The sequence below is a fragment of the Brassica oleracea genome, chromosome C3 (assembly GCF_000695525.1).
Source record: "Brassica oleracea var. oleracea cultivar TO1000 chromosome C3, BOL, whole genome shotgun sequence".
Taxonomy (NCBI): Eukaryota; Viridiplantae; Streptophyta; class Magnoliopsida; order Brassicales; family Brassicaceae; genus Brassica; species Brassica oleracea.
This window is the reverse complement of record NC_027750.1, coordinates 3,607,709-3,623,996: the sequence shown is the minus strand read 5'-3', so window position 1 is coordinate 3,623,996 and position 16,288 is coordinate 3,607,709. Positions and strand designations below refer to the sequence as shown.

Sequence of the window (16,288 nt, the reverse complement as noted above, 5' to 3'; positions counted from 1 at the left end):
TTCATTTCTCTTTAAATCTACGGAAGGTTTACAGAGAGATTTATCTCCCATACTCTTTTACTGTCTCATAGAAGTCGCCAAAGTCAAACACAAGTGTTTAGCTAGCAAGTTCCCTAATAAGATGAGAAAAATTAAATTAGCCGAGAAGTCATCATTCTACAAGCTTAACTTTAAAGCACTTTCAAAGCAAACAATAAACACCACTATTCCACTAACATGTAAACATGCATTTCTGAAAGAGTCTTGTATATGTACTGTCTATGCCCGTAACAAGAAACACCAGTATTCCATCATTCTACAAGCTTAACTTTAAAGCACTTTCAAAGCAAACAATAAATACCTGTATTTACAAAACATGTAAGCTAAGAACCCAGCTAACAAAAAATAAATTTGCAACTGAATTTATTACTAGAAGGCATATCAAAATCAAAAGCCGAAGAGGCTAATGTCTAATTCTGCTCGACATAAGATTTAACGCTTTCCATCCATCTGACGTACTCGAATTTACTTTTGTTCTTCATATAACGATGCAAGAAAACAGCAAGCTCGTCGCTAATACCTCTTTCCTCTAAAAACTGATAAAGAGCTCATCCAATTCCCTGTAATAACCAAAGACAAACACACAATCACTTCATCTAGTTGCACATAGTAGTCCTATATCTCAACTTAATATTCAAGAAAAGGATCAAGTTGTCAGCGTACTCAAACTCTGGACCACCGTAGGAAGACGGCCAACTGTTGGTGCAGAGCTTGGATATCTCAATGTTTTATGATCCAAGGATTCACATTTTGACAAGGAAAGTGATGTGAAGAATAAAGTCAGGTTCAGTGCTGGTGGACTTTGACGAGGGAACGGATCTATCAAACATGGTTGCCTCAACTTTAATGTCTCCTTTCTCCCCATACTTCCTCGTCAAGCTAATCCACTGCTCAAACATACACAATCAAAAGTGATCAATCCTCAATCACATCGATATGAATCTTATGCTATAGCTTTTATTGGGAATTACCTGAAGAGGAGGCGAGTGATTGAGCTCGTAATCGATCTCATTACGGATCAGTCTGCAAATGTTTCCTTGGAAAGCTGATTTTCTGCATTTCTGAGACGTAACTCCCTCAGCTTAGACATCTCCCGCTGATTAAAAAGTTTCGATTTTGATTCGAGAATAAACCGACTGTACAAATTGAAGGGGACGAATTAGTGAAGACGGTTCTCTTCAGACATCTCACGAATCGAGCCATTGACAGAGATGAGAGTTGCAGTGGCAACGATTACGGTTTAACAGATTCAATCCTACGGCCAGTATCGCGTATATAGTAGGCATTGCGCTCATCATCTGCTTGCAGGACAGGTTTATGTTTGGACACCAAAGTAACTATTTTTCAATCAGCATGATGAGCTGTTGTGTGGTTTTGTTCTGTCACCACCGAGATGTTATTTGTTATTTTTTTTTTTTCTCAGGGTAACTGTAGATTTAATAACTTTTTCAGTTAAATTAATCCTAAATCATTAGTTCCAAAAAAACAATAAAACCACCGACATAAGAGTATATCCTTCTAAGTTTTCTTTCTTCTAATAATCTCAATGAGGCCTAGGAGAATCCACATTTGTTTGATTCTCACCTCGCTTATGTACATTGCTCGGTTTAGGTTCTTGTTTTGGTGGGAGTTTAGTAGATTTGATCTCCTTGTGTTTTTGATGGAGCAGGTTTCTTGGCTTCCAAAACAATCTCATTTATTGTCTCTTCGATTTTTCTCAGTCTCTGTTTCATCTCCATTAGCTCATCCTGAGACTTGGTTGCTGCTTCTTCTTCTAAGGCCTTCTTTTCAGCCTCTTCTTCTCCCCAAGTTCCTGAACATATAAGCAAGCAACATTGGCCAGAAATAATGAGAAAACACTAAAACACTCTCTCGGGATATCAGTTTGGTAATGAACAAGAAATGAAAACTCACAGCGTCCACTATCTTCATTTTACGGCGAGCATATTGAGCAACCAGGTAAACAGCTGTTACACAAAGCACCATTGAGATCCTTAGCAGAAACACTGGACCATAACAATTAGGAGAGAAACTGAAGGGGCTTAACCGAAATTACCTAGAGACGGCAAGCAGACGATAATGAATTGCACAATATGCCAGTCAAGCCTAACACACAAGTAACACCCATATGAGCTAACCAGCACAAAAACTCAACTTACTCTAAGAGATAGTTTCATAATTCAAAACTATGTTCAAGTGTTCAACCTAAAGAAGCTAACTTTACACATTTCTAAATTTCAGAGCTTTAAAGGCAGAGAAAGTACCCAAAATTTATTCTTCTTGGGTGGTGCACTGAACAAGATCTTCGCAGCGGTCACGAAATCGAGCTTATCTAGTTTCTTATACGTCTCATCGTAACGAGAAATAACATTAGACTAGGTGATCATCGGAGTGAATTTTTTAATAGAATTTATAACTTTTAATATATATATATATATATATTTTTTTTTTTGAAATGTAAAAGTCATTATAACAAATATATACATGTTATATAATTATAGATGTAATGTTTGATATAGAGATCAATATATAAATTATGTTTGGGCTTTTCCATTTGGTGAGGTATTAGGAATTGAAAGAAATGAGTTTGTTGACGACTAAAAGTAATAGTTTTACTAATATTTTTAGACTTATTCTTGGGTTCACCCGAACATCTAGGTTCACCCACCAATATAATTTCATTATTTCAAATTTGATATCTTTTATAAAAGTAAACAAAATATTATCAAGTTATATTATGTTTTTAAAATAAAAAAAGTAAAAAGAAATAAAATTAATAATTACAAAAACAAAATTTAACATCGTCAGGAAAAAAACTAAACCTTAAATCCTAATCCCTAAACCATAAATCCTAAAACCTAAACCCTTGGGTAAATTCTAAACCCTTAGATAAATAATAAATTCTAAACCGAAAATACTAAACACTAATACACTCAACAGTTTATAGTTTAGGATTTAGGATTTAGGGTTTTAGTGTTTAATGTTTTTGATTTAGAGTTTATTATTTACCCAAGGGTTTAGGGTTTCGTATTTAGGGAGTAGGATTTAGGGTTTAGTATTTTGCTAACGACGTAAAAAAAATTAATATTATTTTTTCTGTAACTACTATTTTTTTATTTTAAAAATATAATATAACTTGACAATATTTTGTTTACTTTTTTAAAAGATATCGAATTTTAAATAAAGAAATTCTATTGGTTATTGAGCCTATAAGTTCACCCCTAGAGTGCAAGAATAACTCATATTTTTATATGTAATAGTTTTACTAAAAAAATTCGGACTCTTTTAAAAAAACCATAATTGTCTGCGAATAAAAGTAATAATCATCCTTTGCTTGCAGATCTTCTATATATTTAATATCATTTACAGCAACCAAATCTCCACAAAGGTCTTGTAGAAACATGGAACAGTGGTTTACCATGATTAGTTCGACTATAGATGATAATATGACAGCTAAAGTATAAAAACGATTGCATCAGAAAATTTTAATTAAATCACTAAATTAGTGGTACATATCACATTAATATTTTCCTTAACACACATTATAATCAATGGATATATGTATATAGCATAATATCGCTATATTGAGTCAAAGATACACAAATTAGTTTCGCTAAATTAGTGATACATATTACATAAATAATTTCCTTAACACACACTATAATCACTACGCGAGTCACATATATGTATATAGAATAATGTCGCTATAATAAATATATGGCTATAATTAAGAACATTGCATATATAGTTACCTTTTACACACCTGTTGATGCAACATATAAATAGATGGGAATGGTTATTCAAAAAAAAATAGATGGCAATAAAAATTTATAAGATTACAATTTTTTTTGAATTTAACTTCGACACTACTCCAAGTTGGTACATAATAATGGGACCCAAATAATATTTCAGGTTTTTAAGATTATTAAAAATTGTCTAAATTGCGTTAGACTAAATGTCTATCTGGTCTCTTTAACTACAATAAGCATATTAATCAAAGACAACAACATTTTTGATATAGTAAGCATATTGGTTCATATTTGATAACATAACTGTTGAGTATATCCTAATGTTATATATTTTTAGTAACAGATAATTTTTTTTGTCTTTGGTTCTTTTGTCTTTCACGTAACTTTAGAGTAAATGCAAATGTTATATATTATTAATAGAAGTAATTGTTAGCAAGATAATTTTTTCAAGATATTACCAAAACTGTTATATATTATTTTACACGTTTTTTGTAGTTGTCATCCTCGTATGGATTTTTTATTGTGTTAGTGAATGAGTAAATTTTGGTCATTGAAATTGAAATGTCGAGTTTTTAACATAGTGTAATTTACATTATATAATATAAATTTGTTTATTTCAATGTACATGATGAATACGTTTTCAAAATTTAATATATGGCTCAACGATTATTTTAGAACACAGTTGTTATACCATAGATGAATCTACATAAAATTCCGGATTTGGTTAAGACAAATAAATTAGTTATTTCAGGTTTAATTAATGGATGTCAGATAGAATAATTTCGGTTCTATACGAAACATATAGTATAATTTTTTCTATTTATAATGAGTAATGGCATTACATGTAATTGATCTAGGCAAAGAAGAGTTTTTAATGTAAGGTTGTGAGAAGAGCTATAGTGATGAAATGAAATTTTGGTTAATCACATTAAGGTTATTTAATAAGAGTGCTCTTCGAATAATATAAAAGGATTCAGTCTCGCTGTTCTGAGCAACAGCACTAGATTCGGTCTTCTCCGGTTCGATCCTATAGTGTTTCAACCGGGTCGACAATCCGACCCACGACCCTCTGCCGCGAAGCATCCTGATTTCTCTCGGCGACTACAGCTGAGCGACGACTCTGCAACTCCCGCATTTCTCTAAATAGAACCGGGTCTCAAGTTACGGCTCGATCACTTATACCAACCGGTCCGATACGATTTTTTAAATATAAACCGGTTAGATCTTGATGAAGTTGTGAATCTGGTCTGGGATCCAATAAAAACCAAGGCTTAATTAATAAACTCAGCAAGTAATGAGACGCACAGTATCTTTGTCAATAATTCTTTCAATAGTGTCTCTTTCACTTTGCCTTTTTTATTCCAGCTTTGGTGACTGTCTGTTAGCTAAGATGTGGACCTCTTTTTCTCGATTAATATTCTAACTATTCGTTTTAATTATTATTATATTATATGATGCCTTAGGGAAATGTATTATTTTGAATTTAACCAAGGCAAATTAGTGGCATGCCTCAGCACATTTCATTTTTTCAAGTTACATAAAGTTGAACTTTTCATACATCTCTTTAGTTTATAGTAGTTTTTAAAACATCTAACACATTATTTCTTCTGTTTTTAAATAAGTGTTACTCTAATATTTTTCACACAGATTAATAAATTATTTAATTTTGCATGTTTTCCATATAAAAACATCATTACCCATACACTTACTCATATTTCAACCAATAGAAAAATAAGCTATATAATAAAATTAATAAATTCTGCATCAAAATCCTAAAATGACATTTATTTTGCAACAAAATTTTTTCTCTACAACGACACTTAATATAAAACGGATGGAGTATTATATAACTTTATATTTAAAGATGGTTTGCTTCAGAAAATAGCAAATGCTTTAAACAGAAAATTAATTGCCTAAAGGATATAAGGCAAGATTATTAGTGTTTTTGGTGGTGTTACATTCAATAAATACACATAGATTTATGATTAGTAGTATCATTTATTTTCCTAACACAATTTTGCACCATAATTAGCCGCACTACTTAATTTAAAATGATTAATTAATTTCAAGTCAATTTGAAAGGAAAAAAGGTATGGCCTTGAGACAAAAGTTGAGCCAACGATGACGAATATTAAGCTTTATATTGGACCCCATAATAGACTGTAAATTATTAAGGCGTCATACCGCCAAATATTAATTTAAGTTTTTAGGAAACAATTAAAATAAAACGATTCTTGTAACTGAGCAGTAAATGTATTTATATGAGAAAAAAAAATCATAAGATGACAAGTGAAAATAAAGAAAATATTAAGAAACAAAACATATTTATTTATGGAAGTAAATATGATTAGGCATTGTTTATTCAATAATCTCAAAACTAATACTACTGCTTCTTCAACTTCTTAAACGAAAAGTGTAAACATAATTAGCATTGGAAATCTCAAAAGACGAGTCCTTAGCATTTTGTGTTATTACGCTAAAGTGGAAAGGGTAAATAAATCGTCATCAACTCAGACAGTTTATAATAGAAACAGTCTTCTTCCACCTCAAGAACTTCCGTCCGGTGATACACTCTGCCGCCGGTGATACCCTCTCTCCTCTATCTTTTTCTCTCCGGCGGTCAGAGAAGATTGAGGAATGGCGTTGAATCTTTAGTGGTGAGCGTTAAAACTGTTAAAAGAGAGAGAGGGAAGAAGTGAAAATGCTCTGCCGGAAAAATTCAAGCGTCGTGGACAGAGGCAACGTTCCTGTATATCTCAATGTATACGATCTAACTCCCATAAATGGCTATGCTTACTGGTTTGGTCTTGGCGTTTACCATTCTGGTGTTGAAGGTTAGTGTTTTTTGGTTCTGGAGTTTCAGAATCTCTTGAAACGTTATCTTTAGATCTAAATAATGCTTTTAATAGTACATATAATATCATTTTAGATCGAAGTTTCTTGGGATTTGAAGTTAATTCGTCCTTTAAATACAAAAGTGTTGGATTTCAATTTTCAAGAACTTGACTGGCGAATTATCGTTTTATTAAAAGATTTCTTGTTTTTTTTTTTTTGGTATAGAGTATGCTTTTGGAGCTCATGAATATCCAAGCACTGGGATTTTCGAAGGGGAACCGAAGCAATGCGAAGGATTTACGTTTAGGAAATCGATTTTTATTGGTAAAACGGATCTTGGGCCTTTGGAAGTGAGAGCTACGATGGAGGAACTTGCAGAGATATACGAAGGAAGTTCTTACAACCTCATCACCAAGAACTGCAACCATTTCTGCAATGAAATCTGTGTTAAGTTAACCGGGAATCCAATTCCTAATTGGGTTAACCGTCTTGCAAGAATCGGTAAACTCTCTGGTAACTCCCTTTATTCTTTTACATTTTTGGTTTCTTTCTTACTGAAGACGTCATAGTCTGAGAGTCAAAAAGAAGTTAGTAGTAGTTGTATTCTGCAAGTCTTAGCCTTTGGTTACATGTAGACTCAAATGTTAACTAAGTTTTATTTTTTTTTTATTTTTTTTTTTGAATGACCCGGTGTATCCTGGCCCCCACCGAGGTGGGTCCAGACTAGCGGCGAGGGTCCTTTGCAGCCTACGTTATCGGCCGGATCAACGCCTCGGTCACCGGACGCTGGGGGAGCCCGGATGTTAAATTTTGCCCCTAGTGGCCAGCGGGGATCGAACTGCGGGTACCGTATTTGGGCTCTCCCTCAAGTACCACTGGTTATTAACTAAGTTTTAGCTTGAAAGGTACCATTTTTATGCTTGAGTTCCAAGTTCAGCTTATGGGTTTATTGATATATACATTTTCTGATCGATAAGAACAGTTTGGAAGCTAAAACATGGCTTAAAAATTCCATTTTTAGGCAGGACTTTGTTTATGTGCTCTGAAGTGGAATTGCTCTGTTTTTATAATTGTAGGATTCATGTGCAACTGTGTGCTTCCTGCAACCATAAACGCGACCAAGCTAGGGAATAACGGAATCAATCAAGACAAGTCAAGTGAAGCAGAAACTGACGAGTGGATCAAACAGAGAGAGCTCTACGACGATTGATACTCCTTCGTCATCATCTTCGTCTCCTTCAGTTCAAGTTCGTGGTAGAAGCAGAAAAAGGCATCCTCGTGCCATATCCTTCATCGCCAGTGATTCTCAGATCTTCCACCGTTTGATTTGCTTTGTTTGTTAAAAAAATCTTCTCTGTTTTTTTTTTTTCCATCTAATTGCGATTGTGCTTTGTAATCTTGTTAATTTGCAGACCCTCTTTTCCTGTAATCTTATTTATACTTTCGGCTTTTGGATAGCAATTTTACACAATCATTATATATCGATCCAGTCTCAGAGACCTGAAATGATAAAGGTGAAGAAGCATCAATCTATGGACTTACTTTCTACAAAATTAAAGGAGAATATATTCCATTTTATCACTTTCGACAGTGTCTAGTTAAGAAACTAAATAGTATCAACAAAAAATTTCAATTGTGAAAAGCAGATGAACATGAGCTAACTAACACCAAAGCTTAAGGACAAGAGCCGAAATTTTGAATATAGAACGCATTAACTTATGTCGGAAGCATTATTTAGGTTAACAATAATCAAAATTCTAAAGGGTATCAACTGAGCTGAGCTCTTGATCAGGACACACACTCAGACCTGACAGAAGCAATTGCGAATTTCCACTGCTATATTTGAGTATGCGAACGACTCTGCCATCAAACGAATAAGAGAGCTTGTAAGTTTTATTTTTGTTGAAAGCTTCGAATATTTTCCTGGTAGAGGCCTTGTTGCTACCGTAAACGGTGTCGAGGTGCGACCTAGTTATGTACTAGTAGTTTCTACAGATTTCCATTTTCCTTCGAATTCCTATTGTGTCTAAATCTCTTTTTAACTTCTTTGGCCTTCTTATAGTCAGTAGCTGAAGAGTTCATTACCTCACTCTACCTGAGTCTTTCTGAATTCGTGATTGTAAATTTGTAATATCGGCTCCGACCCATCAATCTCGTTATGTTTATACTCCGCAACTTCCCTAAAGAGTAACCTTTCTTCATCATCATCATCATCACAACTGGGGAAACAAATGAAGAAAAACAGGGATACGTTTTTGGAATCAGTTCTTTAATAAAAGAACAACAGTCTCCAGTCGCAAGATGTTAGCCGGATTCATCAAACTCATTTTCTGAAATTATGACATTATGTCAGCTGCAGAAGAAACAGCAGCTAAGATCTTGAAGAAATTCAATTATATATACTTCTATAAACATCATTACATGTTAATCAGTATTAAACCGCTATCTTGGAGTCAACAAAACTAAAACTCTATGAATCTTTCAAATACATTCCTTTACTGCCCACATCTCCTTTTTCGTCAAAGCCCGATGAACTGAGTTCCCTTCTGGCTTCTTCTCAGAACTCGTCTAACTCACTTCGCTTATTGATAGAACTGATTTCAGTATATGCAATGACTGCGTCCTCACTAAGCCCTCATCAAAAACCTGAAACGGTTAAGTTTTATGATCACATAAGAAACTGGAAAACTAAAAGAACAGCAGATACTTTTGCCATATCAAGCCTTCCTTGATTTCTAACCAAAACTCTTCTTCGGACCTAAAGTCAAATTCGACAGGGTCCTTTTCTCAGACATGACTCTCTGTTCCGTCAGTCCAAGGGCCAGAAGAAAGGCACAAAGAGAGAACACTGTAAGCATCATTTCTCTCTAATGATCACAAATCCTTTTCTTGAAGCCATTCCTGGAGTTGTTACAACAGCTTTAAAGATCAGAACACGTTAAAATAAAAGCTAACCAACCTAAAAGTGCATAACTCTTTGTTTCCTTGAACTTACCTTGAAAGTATGTACACATTCCCTTGTCTGTTACGGTGGGACGGTAGAGATATAGTTTAATCATCACCATCTCTCTTGCCATGGACTTAACACTCTCTGGCTCAGTTTGTCGAACCTAAACTTCTTTAACGTCACAATCCTCCACGTTTAAGGCTCTCCTGCAAGGAACACTCTGATGTACGTCCTTGACCAATCTTCAAGACCAACCAAAAGATCAGCGTCATACAACTCAAACTCAGACCAGAAATCTTCCCCTCTCTTCTGCACTTCCGCAAACGTTGCACAGCAAGAGTCTATGGCTATCTGCATCAATTCCGTAAAACCAAGATCGTTACAGTAACTCCAGATCTCAGACCCTTGACACAATCCTAATTAACCAAACCATGGATTCAAACTAAAAAACAAAGCTTTGATCTTTGACAGACACACCTCGGTTCCAAATATTAAGAGAAACGAAGGGTCTGCAAAAATTCTGTTTCGAAGCATCGTGCATGTCCTCATCAGAAACCCAAGCGGCGAAACAGAACCCTGCAAAATCATCACTCTCAGACATAAGTCATCATAATCCTACAGAACATCTTTTCAAATGTTCCAAAAAACCAAACCTGGAGAATCGAGATAACGAAGAAGAAACAGTTTTCAGACTTCGCAGTCTCCAACATATCCCCTGGTAGTGTAATCCTTCTACGCTCCGTCTCTTTCATAACTTCATCAAACTTTAATATCGGACCAAACTCCTTCTCCTCAGCTTCATCCTCCTCTCCATCATCACCTCTCTCTCCTCCGCCTCAGCATCTGCCTCTATCACCACCACATGTTTTTACTAAGAAACATGAACCATACATGTGCAGAGATCTCTCGAATTGTTTCTTAAATCTCTCAAAGACTTTTAATCTCAAGATAAGACACCTAATAATTCTAATAAACGACGTGGAACAATAACAAACGATTTTTCACAATTTAAGACGTACATATTATACGTCCTTATAATGCTAATAAACGATGTGAATATCACATTGTTATCAGTAGTGGCTCTACATCACATGAAACCCAAATATCACATTGAAATGACATTTTTTTCTAGAGGCGAAAAATGACATATGTTTTAATAAAAGTATTAATAAATTACATCGTATGCAGACAAGGAATAAGATGTCGAGGAGACACGAGCGACGGTTTTATGTGTTCACTACATCCCTAGGAAAGGAGATTCCTTCTATTTAGGTATGCAGCACATCACGTTTTTGGAGTGGGTGTTGATCACATACCTTACTATATTTAGAAATAAATAAATTCTATTTGTTTTGAAAAAAAGAAGAAGATAAAGCTAAGTTTCATATTGGTGTACCATTGGTAGACAACTTTTTTAACCAAATTTCTGATGAACTACTTCAGAAATCCAAATAGGTATATTTATACATTTTTTCCTATGATTATTTTTATGATTTACCATTTATTTTAGAAAACCAAATATTTTAATACTCTTAAAATTGTAGGATTATCACATTCTCCCGTTAGCCTTTGTTGAATTGATGAGGAAGTCATTCTTTTTCACTATTGACATTGGCAATACGCATATTATTGCGAATGTAGGGTTTTATCAAGTTAAGAAAGTTGTTCCATATGTTGACATAATGCTATTAGATCATGTCACTAAAACTGCAAGGCCAACGAAAAAATCCTGCCTTTATTAGGACTATTTAAAATAGTCTTTTTTTTTGTCAACCTTGGGCCACAACTGGCCGGCCCATTAGCCTAATCTCTACAATTAAATTGTAGAGTCGGGGCCTCGATGGTGTGATGATGTCTGTCTTCTGTGGACTTATCATTTGCCACTAGACCAGGATCACTTCACTATTTAAAATAGTCTAATCAGTGCTTTTTATGAGTCTGGAATTGTTTTACCTTTTTTCTGTTTTCTATTAATATTTCTGGTTTTTCTTAGGGTTTTTAATATTATCATTTGCTATTATCAATTTAATAATTAATAATAAAATCCAGATTCCAAAATGTCGTTCATGTTTATTTGTCTATTTATTTTTCATGTTTAGTTTAATATTCGGTTTTAAAATTACATGGTATTCTAATCAAATAAACAACTACATAAAGAATTAAATATACTTTTCTAATATTAAACCAATACAGAATTTTAGAACACAAACAACAATCACTTGAAAACTATATGAAAAAAATTATCAAACCTGCGCGTAATCGCGCGGGTCAAAATCTAGTTTATATGCAATTTATAGTACGACGACGTTTGTTGTAATAAAAAAAAAGTTAAACGTTGTAATTAAAAAAAAAAAAAATGAACCCGCAAGCACAGGGGCTCGTACTCGGGTTTTGTTTATCTATAGAGGGGGAGGGACACCACTGGGCCAATTACTTTTTATCGTTTATTGTTCAACAAGAATAATAATTAAATACAATTTAGTCTTGTCGAAACCCTAAAGCAAAACGACATCGTAATGTACCAAATTATTTTTCTTCTTTTTGATATAATCGGCGCTGGGAGACTGCCGCATTTATTCTCACTGTTCCAAAATCTCCTACGGCTAAGCAGATTTGAGAGAAGACTTTGATATAATCGGCGTTGCGCGAATCACTGAATCGGCCAAAACTTCGATCACCCAAGCAGACAGGCACATCAAATGCTAAGCCGACTTCAGACTCTGTTTTTATCTTTTATTTTGTAGTATGGAGGTGATTATCATTAATTTGCCGCCCAAACTTTGGTTTGGTGAAGAGGTTTATAGGATAGGTGGTAAGATTGAGGCACGGTGTAACTATAAGGAAACTGTAGATACACTGAACGGGATTTTGTCAGATAGAGAACTCAATTGGTTCATCGAGCATCCCCAATTTTCGCACATTTTCCATATGAAACAAGAGGAGTATCGTAAGCACATGGGTGTTTGGTTGTTACTTCACCGAACAGCCAAAACAATGATGCTAGACGAGTGCTGGTTCATTGTGAACGGTATTCCGATAAGATACTCGGTTAGAGAGCATGCTCTAATCACCGGGTTGTCGTGTGGTCCGCTTCCAGATAATTACGATAGAAAGTCGAGTCGTTGTGACTTTATCAAAAAACATTTTGGAGGGACCTCCAAAATAGATTTCTTAACTGTGAAGAAGAAGTTAGAGGCTATGACAGAAGAAGGTGAAGGTGATGATCGCTTAAAAATTGCTGTCTTGTACTTCTTGACATCTGTTATCGCCGGAAAGAGGAAACAGACTACAAAAATAGATGACTTTTTGGTAAACATAGTTGATGATCTGCCTCTTTGTAGACGCTTTCCTTGGGGAAGCTATACGTTTAAGAACTGTGTTGCAAAAATCCGAAACTACGTAGAAAACCAGAAAGGCATTCCGAATCCTTCATTTTGTTTTGAGGGATTCTACCTTGGTTTGGAGGTATATACTTTTCTTATCTCTTTAGAATTTTTCTGGTTTGCATAGATTTTTTTTTCTGATCTTTTGAGTCATTTGCAGCGCTTGGCGTTTGAGAGCATTCCAAGCCTGAAGAATTCACATCTAAAAGATGTAGCGGAAGCAAATAATGCATGTCCTCGAATGTGCAAAAGTCATTTCGTTGACTACGATCTCAGAGGTTTTCCTCTAGAGCGCATATATAACCATCTTGGCGAAACCAAGGTTAGTCGAGCTTCTCAACCTATTCTCTTCTCAATCCAACATATTGGTTCTGGAAACTATTTTAATAGGAAATACACAGTATGGCCATAAATTTGTAACTATTTTTATAGGAAATTCAGAGTATCTTGGAACCTGAAGCAGATGAACAACATCTTGTGGCCAACATAGTTGAAACGCTGATTATGTTGACAGAAGAGTTACCTGGAATGCTGCTCTAAGAGATAATCAGGTCGTGTGTTGGGAAGATCTCTATGATAGAGATGTGTCAAATCGAGAAATAGAAATGAGGACGAAAGAAAATGATAAAGAAGCTCAAGTTGGGAGAAGAGGTCAAGTTCAGAAAGCAGTGCCAAGAAAAAAAGATAGAGATGTGACACATCTCTATCATAGAGATCTTCCCAACACACGACCTGATTATCTCTTAGAGCAGCATTCCAGGTAACTCTTCTGTCAACATAATCAGCGTTTCAACTATGTTGGCCACAAGATGTTGTTCATCTGCTTCAGGTTCCAAGATACTCTGAATTTCCTATAAAAATAGTTACAAATTTATGGCCATACTGTGTATTTCCTATTAAAATAGTTTCCAGAACCAATATGTTGGATTGAGAAGAGAATAGGTTGAGAAGCTCGACTAACCTTGGTTTCGCCAAGATGGTTATATATGCGCTCTAGAGGAAAACCTCTGAGATCGTAGTCAACGAAATGACTTTTGCACATTCGAGGACATGCATTATTTGCTTCCGCTACATCTTTTAGATGTGAATTCTTCAGGCTTGGAATGCTCTCAAACGCCAAGCGCTGCAAATGACTCAAAAGATCAGAAAAAAAAATCTATGCAAACCAGAAAAATTCTAAAGAGATAAGAAAAGTATATACCTCCAAACCAAGGTAGAATCCCTCAAAACAAAATGAAGGATTCGGAATGCCTTTCTGGTTTTCTACGTAGTTTCGGATTTTTGCAACACAGTTCTTAAACGTATAGCTTCCCCAAGGAAAGCGTCTACAAAGAGGCAGATCATCAACTATGTTTACCAAAAAGTCATCTATTTTTGTAGTCTGTTTCCTCTTTCCGGCGATAACAGATGTCAAGAAGTACAAGACAGCAATTTTTAAGCGATCATCACCTTCACCTTCTTCTGTCATAGCCTCTAACTTCTTCTTCACAGTTAAGAAATCTATTTTGGAGGTCCCTCCAAAATGTTTTTTGATAAAGTCACAACGACTCGACTTTCTATCGTAATTATCTGGAAGCGGACCACACGACAACCCGGTGATTAGAGCATGCTCTCTAACCGAGTATCTTATCGGAATACCGTTCACAATGAACCAGCACTCGTCTAGCATCATTGTTTTGGCTGTTCGGTGAAGTAACAACCAAACACCCATGTGCTTACGATACTCCTCTTGTTTCATATGGAAAATGTGCGAAAATTGGGGATGCTCGATGAACCAATTGAGTTCTCTATCTGACAAAATCCCGTTCAGTGTATCTACAGTTTCCTTATAGTTACACCGTGCCTCAATCTTACCACCTATCCTATAAACCTCTTCACCAAACCAAAGTTTGGGCGGCAAATTAATGATAATCACCTCCATACTACAAAATAAAAGATAAAAACAGAGTCTGAAGTCACGCCAATCAAAAGGAAAGATAATAGTGTCGGCTTAGCATTTGATGTGCCTGTCTGCTTGGGTGATCGAAGTTTTGGCCGATTCAGTGATTCGCGCAACGCCGATTATATCAAAGTCTTCTCTCAAATCTGCTTAGCCGTAGGAGATTTTGGAACAGTGAGAATAAATGCGGCAGTCTCCCAGCGCAACAACAGGATCATTACTAAATAACAGGATCATTACTAATAATCACAATACGGTTCCAATAAGCAGGAGGAAAAGATCGATTAATACAAATATGAAATCAATAATCACAATACGGTTCCAATAAACAGGAGGAAAAGATTGATTAATACAAAAATGAAATCTGGAAATTAACTTATATTCACATCAACCAGGAGGAAAAGATCGATTAATACAAATATATTTCTGGCTTCCCAGAAACGCAGAAGCCGAGCCTCGACGACGTCGGAGCACTTGCCGGACTTCAAGTCGGAGAAAAAACCCTAGTAATAGCCATGTCAAAAGCAATCAGTATGAGATAAAGCGATAATGAGATGAGATCAAGGAGAGGTCTGCTTACACATATTTATACAGATACCAATCCAAATCAATCGAAGGTTACGTAGTGGGCGGACGAATTAAGAGGAGTTAAGGCTGTAATCACAACGCTTACGGTTACAGAACACCGATCGTCTCTTCCGCCGCACAGAGAAGAACGAAGAACACGATGTTGTGACCAAGCCGGATTAGGGTTCCAGAACGGGCCGCAAGCCAACGCGTTTCAAAGCCCATTACGAAAACCGGCCTTTGAAACACTGCGTTTCATAATAATAAGACACGTGTCGACGCCTGGTTAATCGAAATAGTGACGTGGCATCCATGTGGATAGCTTAGGAGGGATTTCCTTTCAACTTTATATATAACTATGATAAGACCTACGCCTCGCGCATGGTGAGTTTATTTGTATATATTATCGATAGTTTCTTTTATATATTTGATCATTTTATTTATATATAAAAAATATTTTTGTTGTTATTATATAATTTTTTTCCGATGGATTGGATCAATTTTTATTAAAAATAATAGAACAAAACTATAATTAATACATCATGGGTTGATCGAATTAGACATTAAACAAATTATGACATAAAAACCTTCTTTTTTCCATCGTACACATTCTTGAAAAAAATGAACAGTATTGTTTTCACAGTTGAATTATTTTGACTTTTATCTTCCATATGGTTTTGAAATCTTTAAATAAATCATCGAACTGATACATGTCATTTTAATGTTTTTAGTCGTATACTTAAGGAAAACTTACATTTTTGTAATTTAAAGTCGTTTTAAAAAATTCAAAATATAACATATAAGAAAAAATCTAACATATAAGAAAAAT

At 35.1% G+C, this 16,288-nt stretch overlaps 3 protein-coding genes and 2 long non-coding RNA genes across 5 annotated transcripts; 1 reads left to right on the top strand and 4 right to left on the bottom strand.

Moving 5' to 3' along the window:
• Window positions 1–293: 293 nt before the first annotated feature.
• LOC106333934 lies at window positions 294–1,422 on the bottom strand. Its single transcript, XR_001268494.1, has 3 exons — window positions 1,011–1,422; window positions 703–926; window positions 294–599 (listed from the first exon to the last, which is right to left on the bottom strand). It is a non-coding gene; the product is annotated as an uncharacterized LOC106333934 (long non-coding RNA).
• A 248-nt stretch (window positions 1,423–1,670) lies between these two features.
• LOC106334297 lies at window positions 1,671–4,871 on the bottom strand. Its single transcript, XM_013772606.1, has 5 exons — window positions 4,759–4,871; window positions 2,293–2,409; window positions 2,096–2,145; window positions 1,908–2,006; window positions 1,671–1,840 (listed from the first exon to the last, which is right to left on the bottom strand). Exons 1-5 carry the CDS (start codon window positions 4,869–4,871, stop codon window positions 1,671–1,673), a joined length of 549 nt encoding a protein of 182 aa, XP_013628060.1.
• Window positions 4,872–6,235: 1,364 nt separating this feature from the next.
• Window positions 6,236–8,108, top strand: LOC106332641 (deSI-like protein At4g17486). Its single transcript, XM_013771121.1, has 3 exons — window positions 6,236–6,622; window positions 6,849–7,528; window positions 7,700–8,108. The coding sequence occupies exons 1-2, from the start codon at window positions 6,490–6,492 to the stop codon at window positions 7,190–7,192; spliced, it is 477 nt and encodes a 158-aa protein (XP_013626575.1). The 5' UTR covers window positions 6,236–6,489; the 3' UTR covers window positions 7,193–7,528; window positions 7,700–8,108.
• Window positions 8,109–9,002: 894 nt separating this feature from the next.
• LOC106333572 (protein RETICULATA-RELATED 1-like) lies at window positions 9,003–10,549 on the bottom strand. Its single transcript, XM_013772007.1, has 4 exons — window positions 10,224–10,549; window positions 10,048–10,146; window positions 9,619–9,921; window positions 9,003–9,524 (listed from the first exon to the last, which is right to left on the bottom strand). Exons 1-3 carry the CDS (start codon window positions 10,320–10,322, stop codon window positions 9,766–9,768), a joined length of 354 nt encoding a protein of 117 aa, XP_013627461.1. The 5' UTR covers window positions 10,323–10,549; the 3' UTR covers window positions 9,003–9,524; window positions 9,619–9,765.
• A 4,606-nt stretch (window positions 10,550–15,155) lies between these two features.
• Window positions 15,156–15,654, bottom strand: LOC106334081. The gene is made up of 2 exons (XR_001268521.1): window positions 15,473–15,654; window positions 15,156–15,395 (listed from the first exon to the last, which is right to left on the bottom strand). It is a non-coding gene; the product is annotated as an uncharacterized LOC106334081 (long non-coding RNA).
• Window positions 15,655–16,288: the final 634 nt, after the last annotated feature.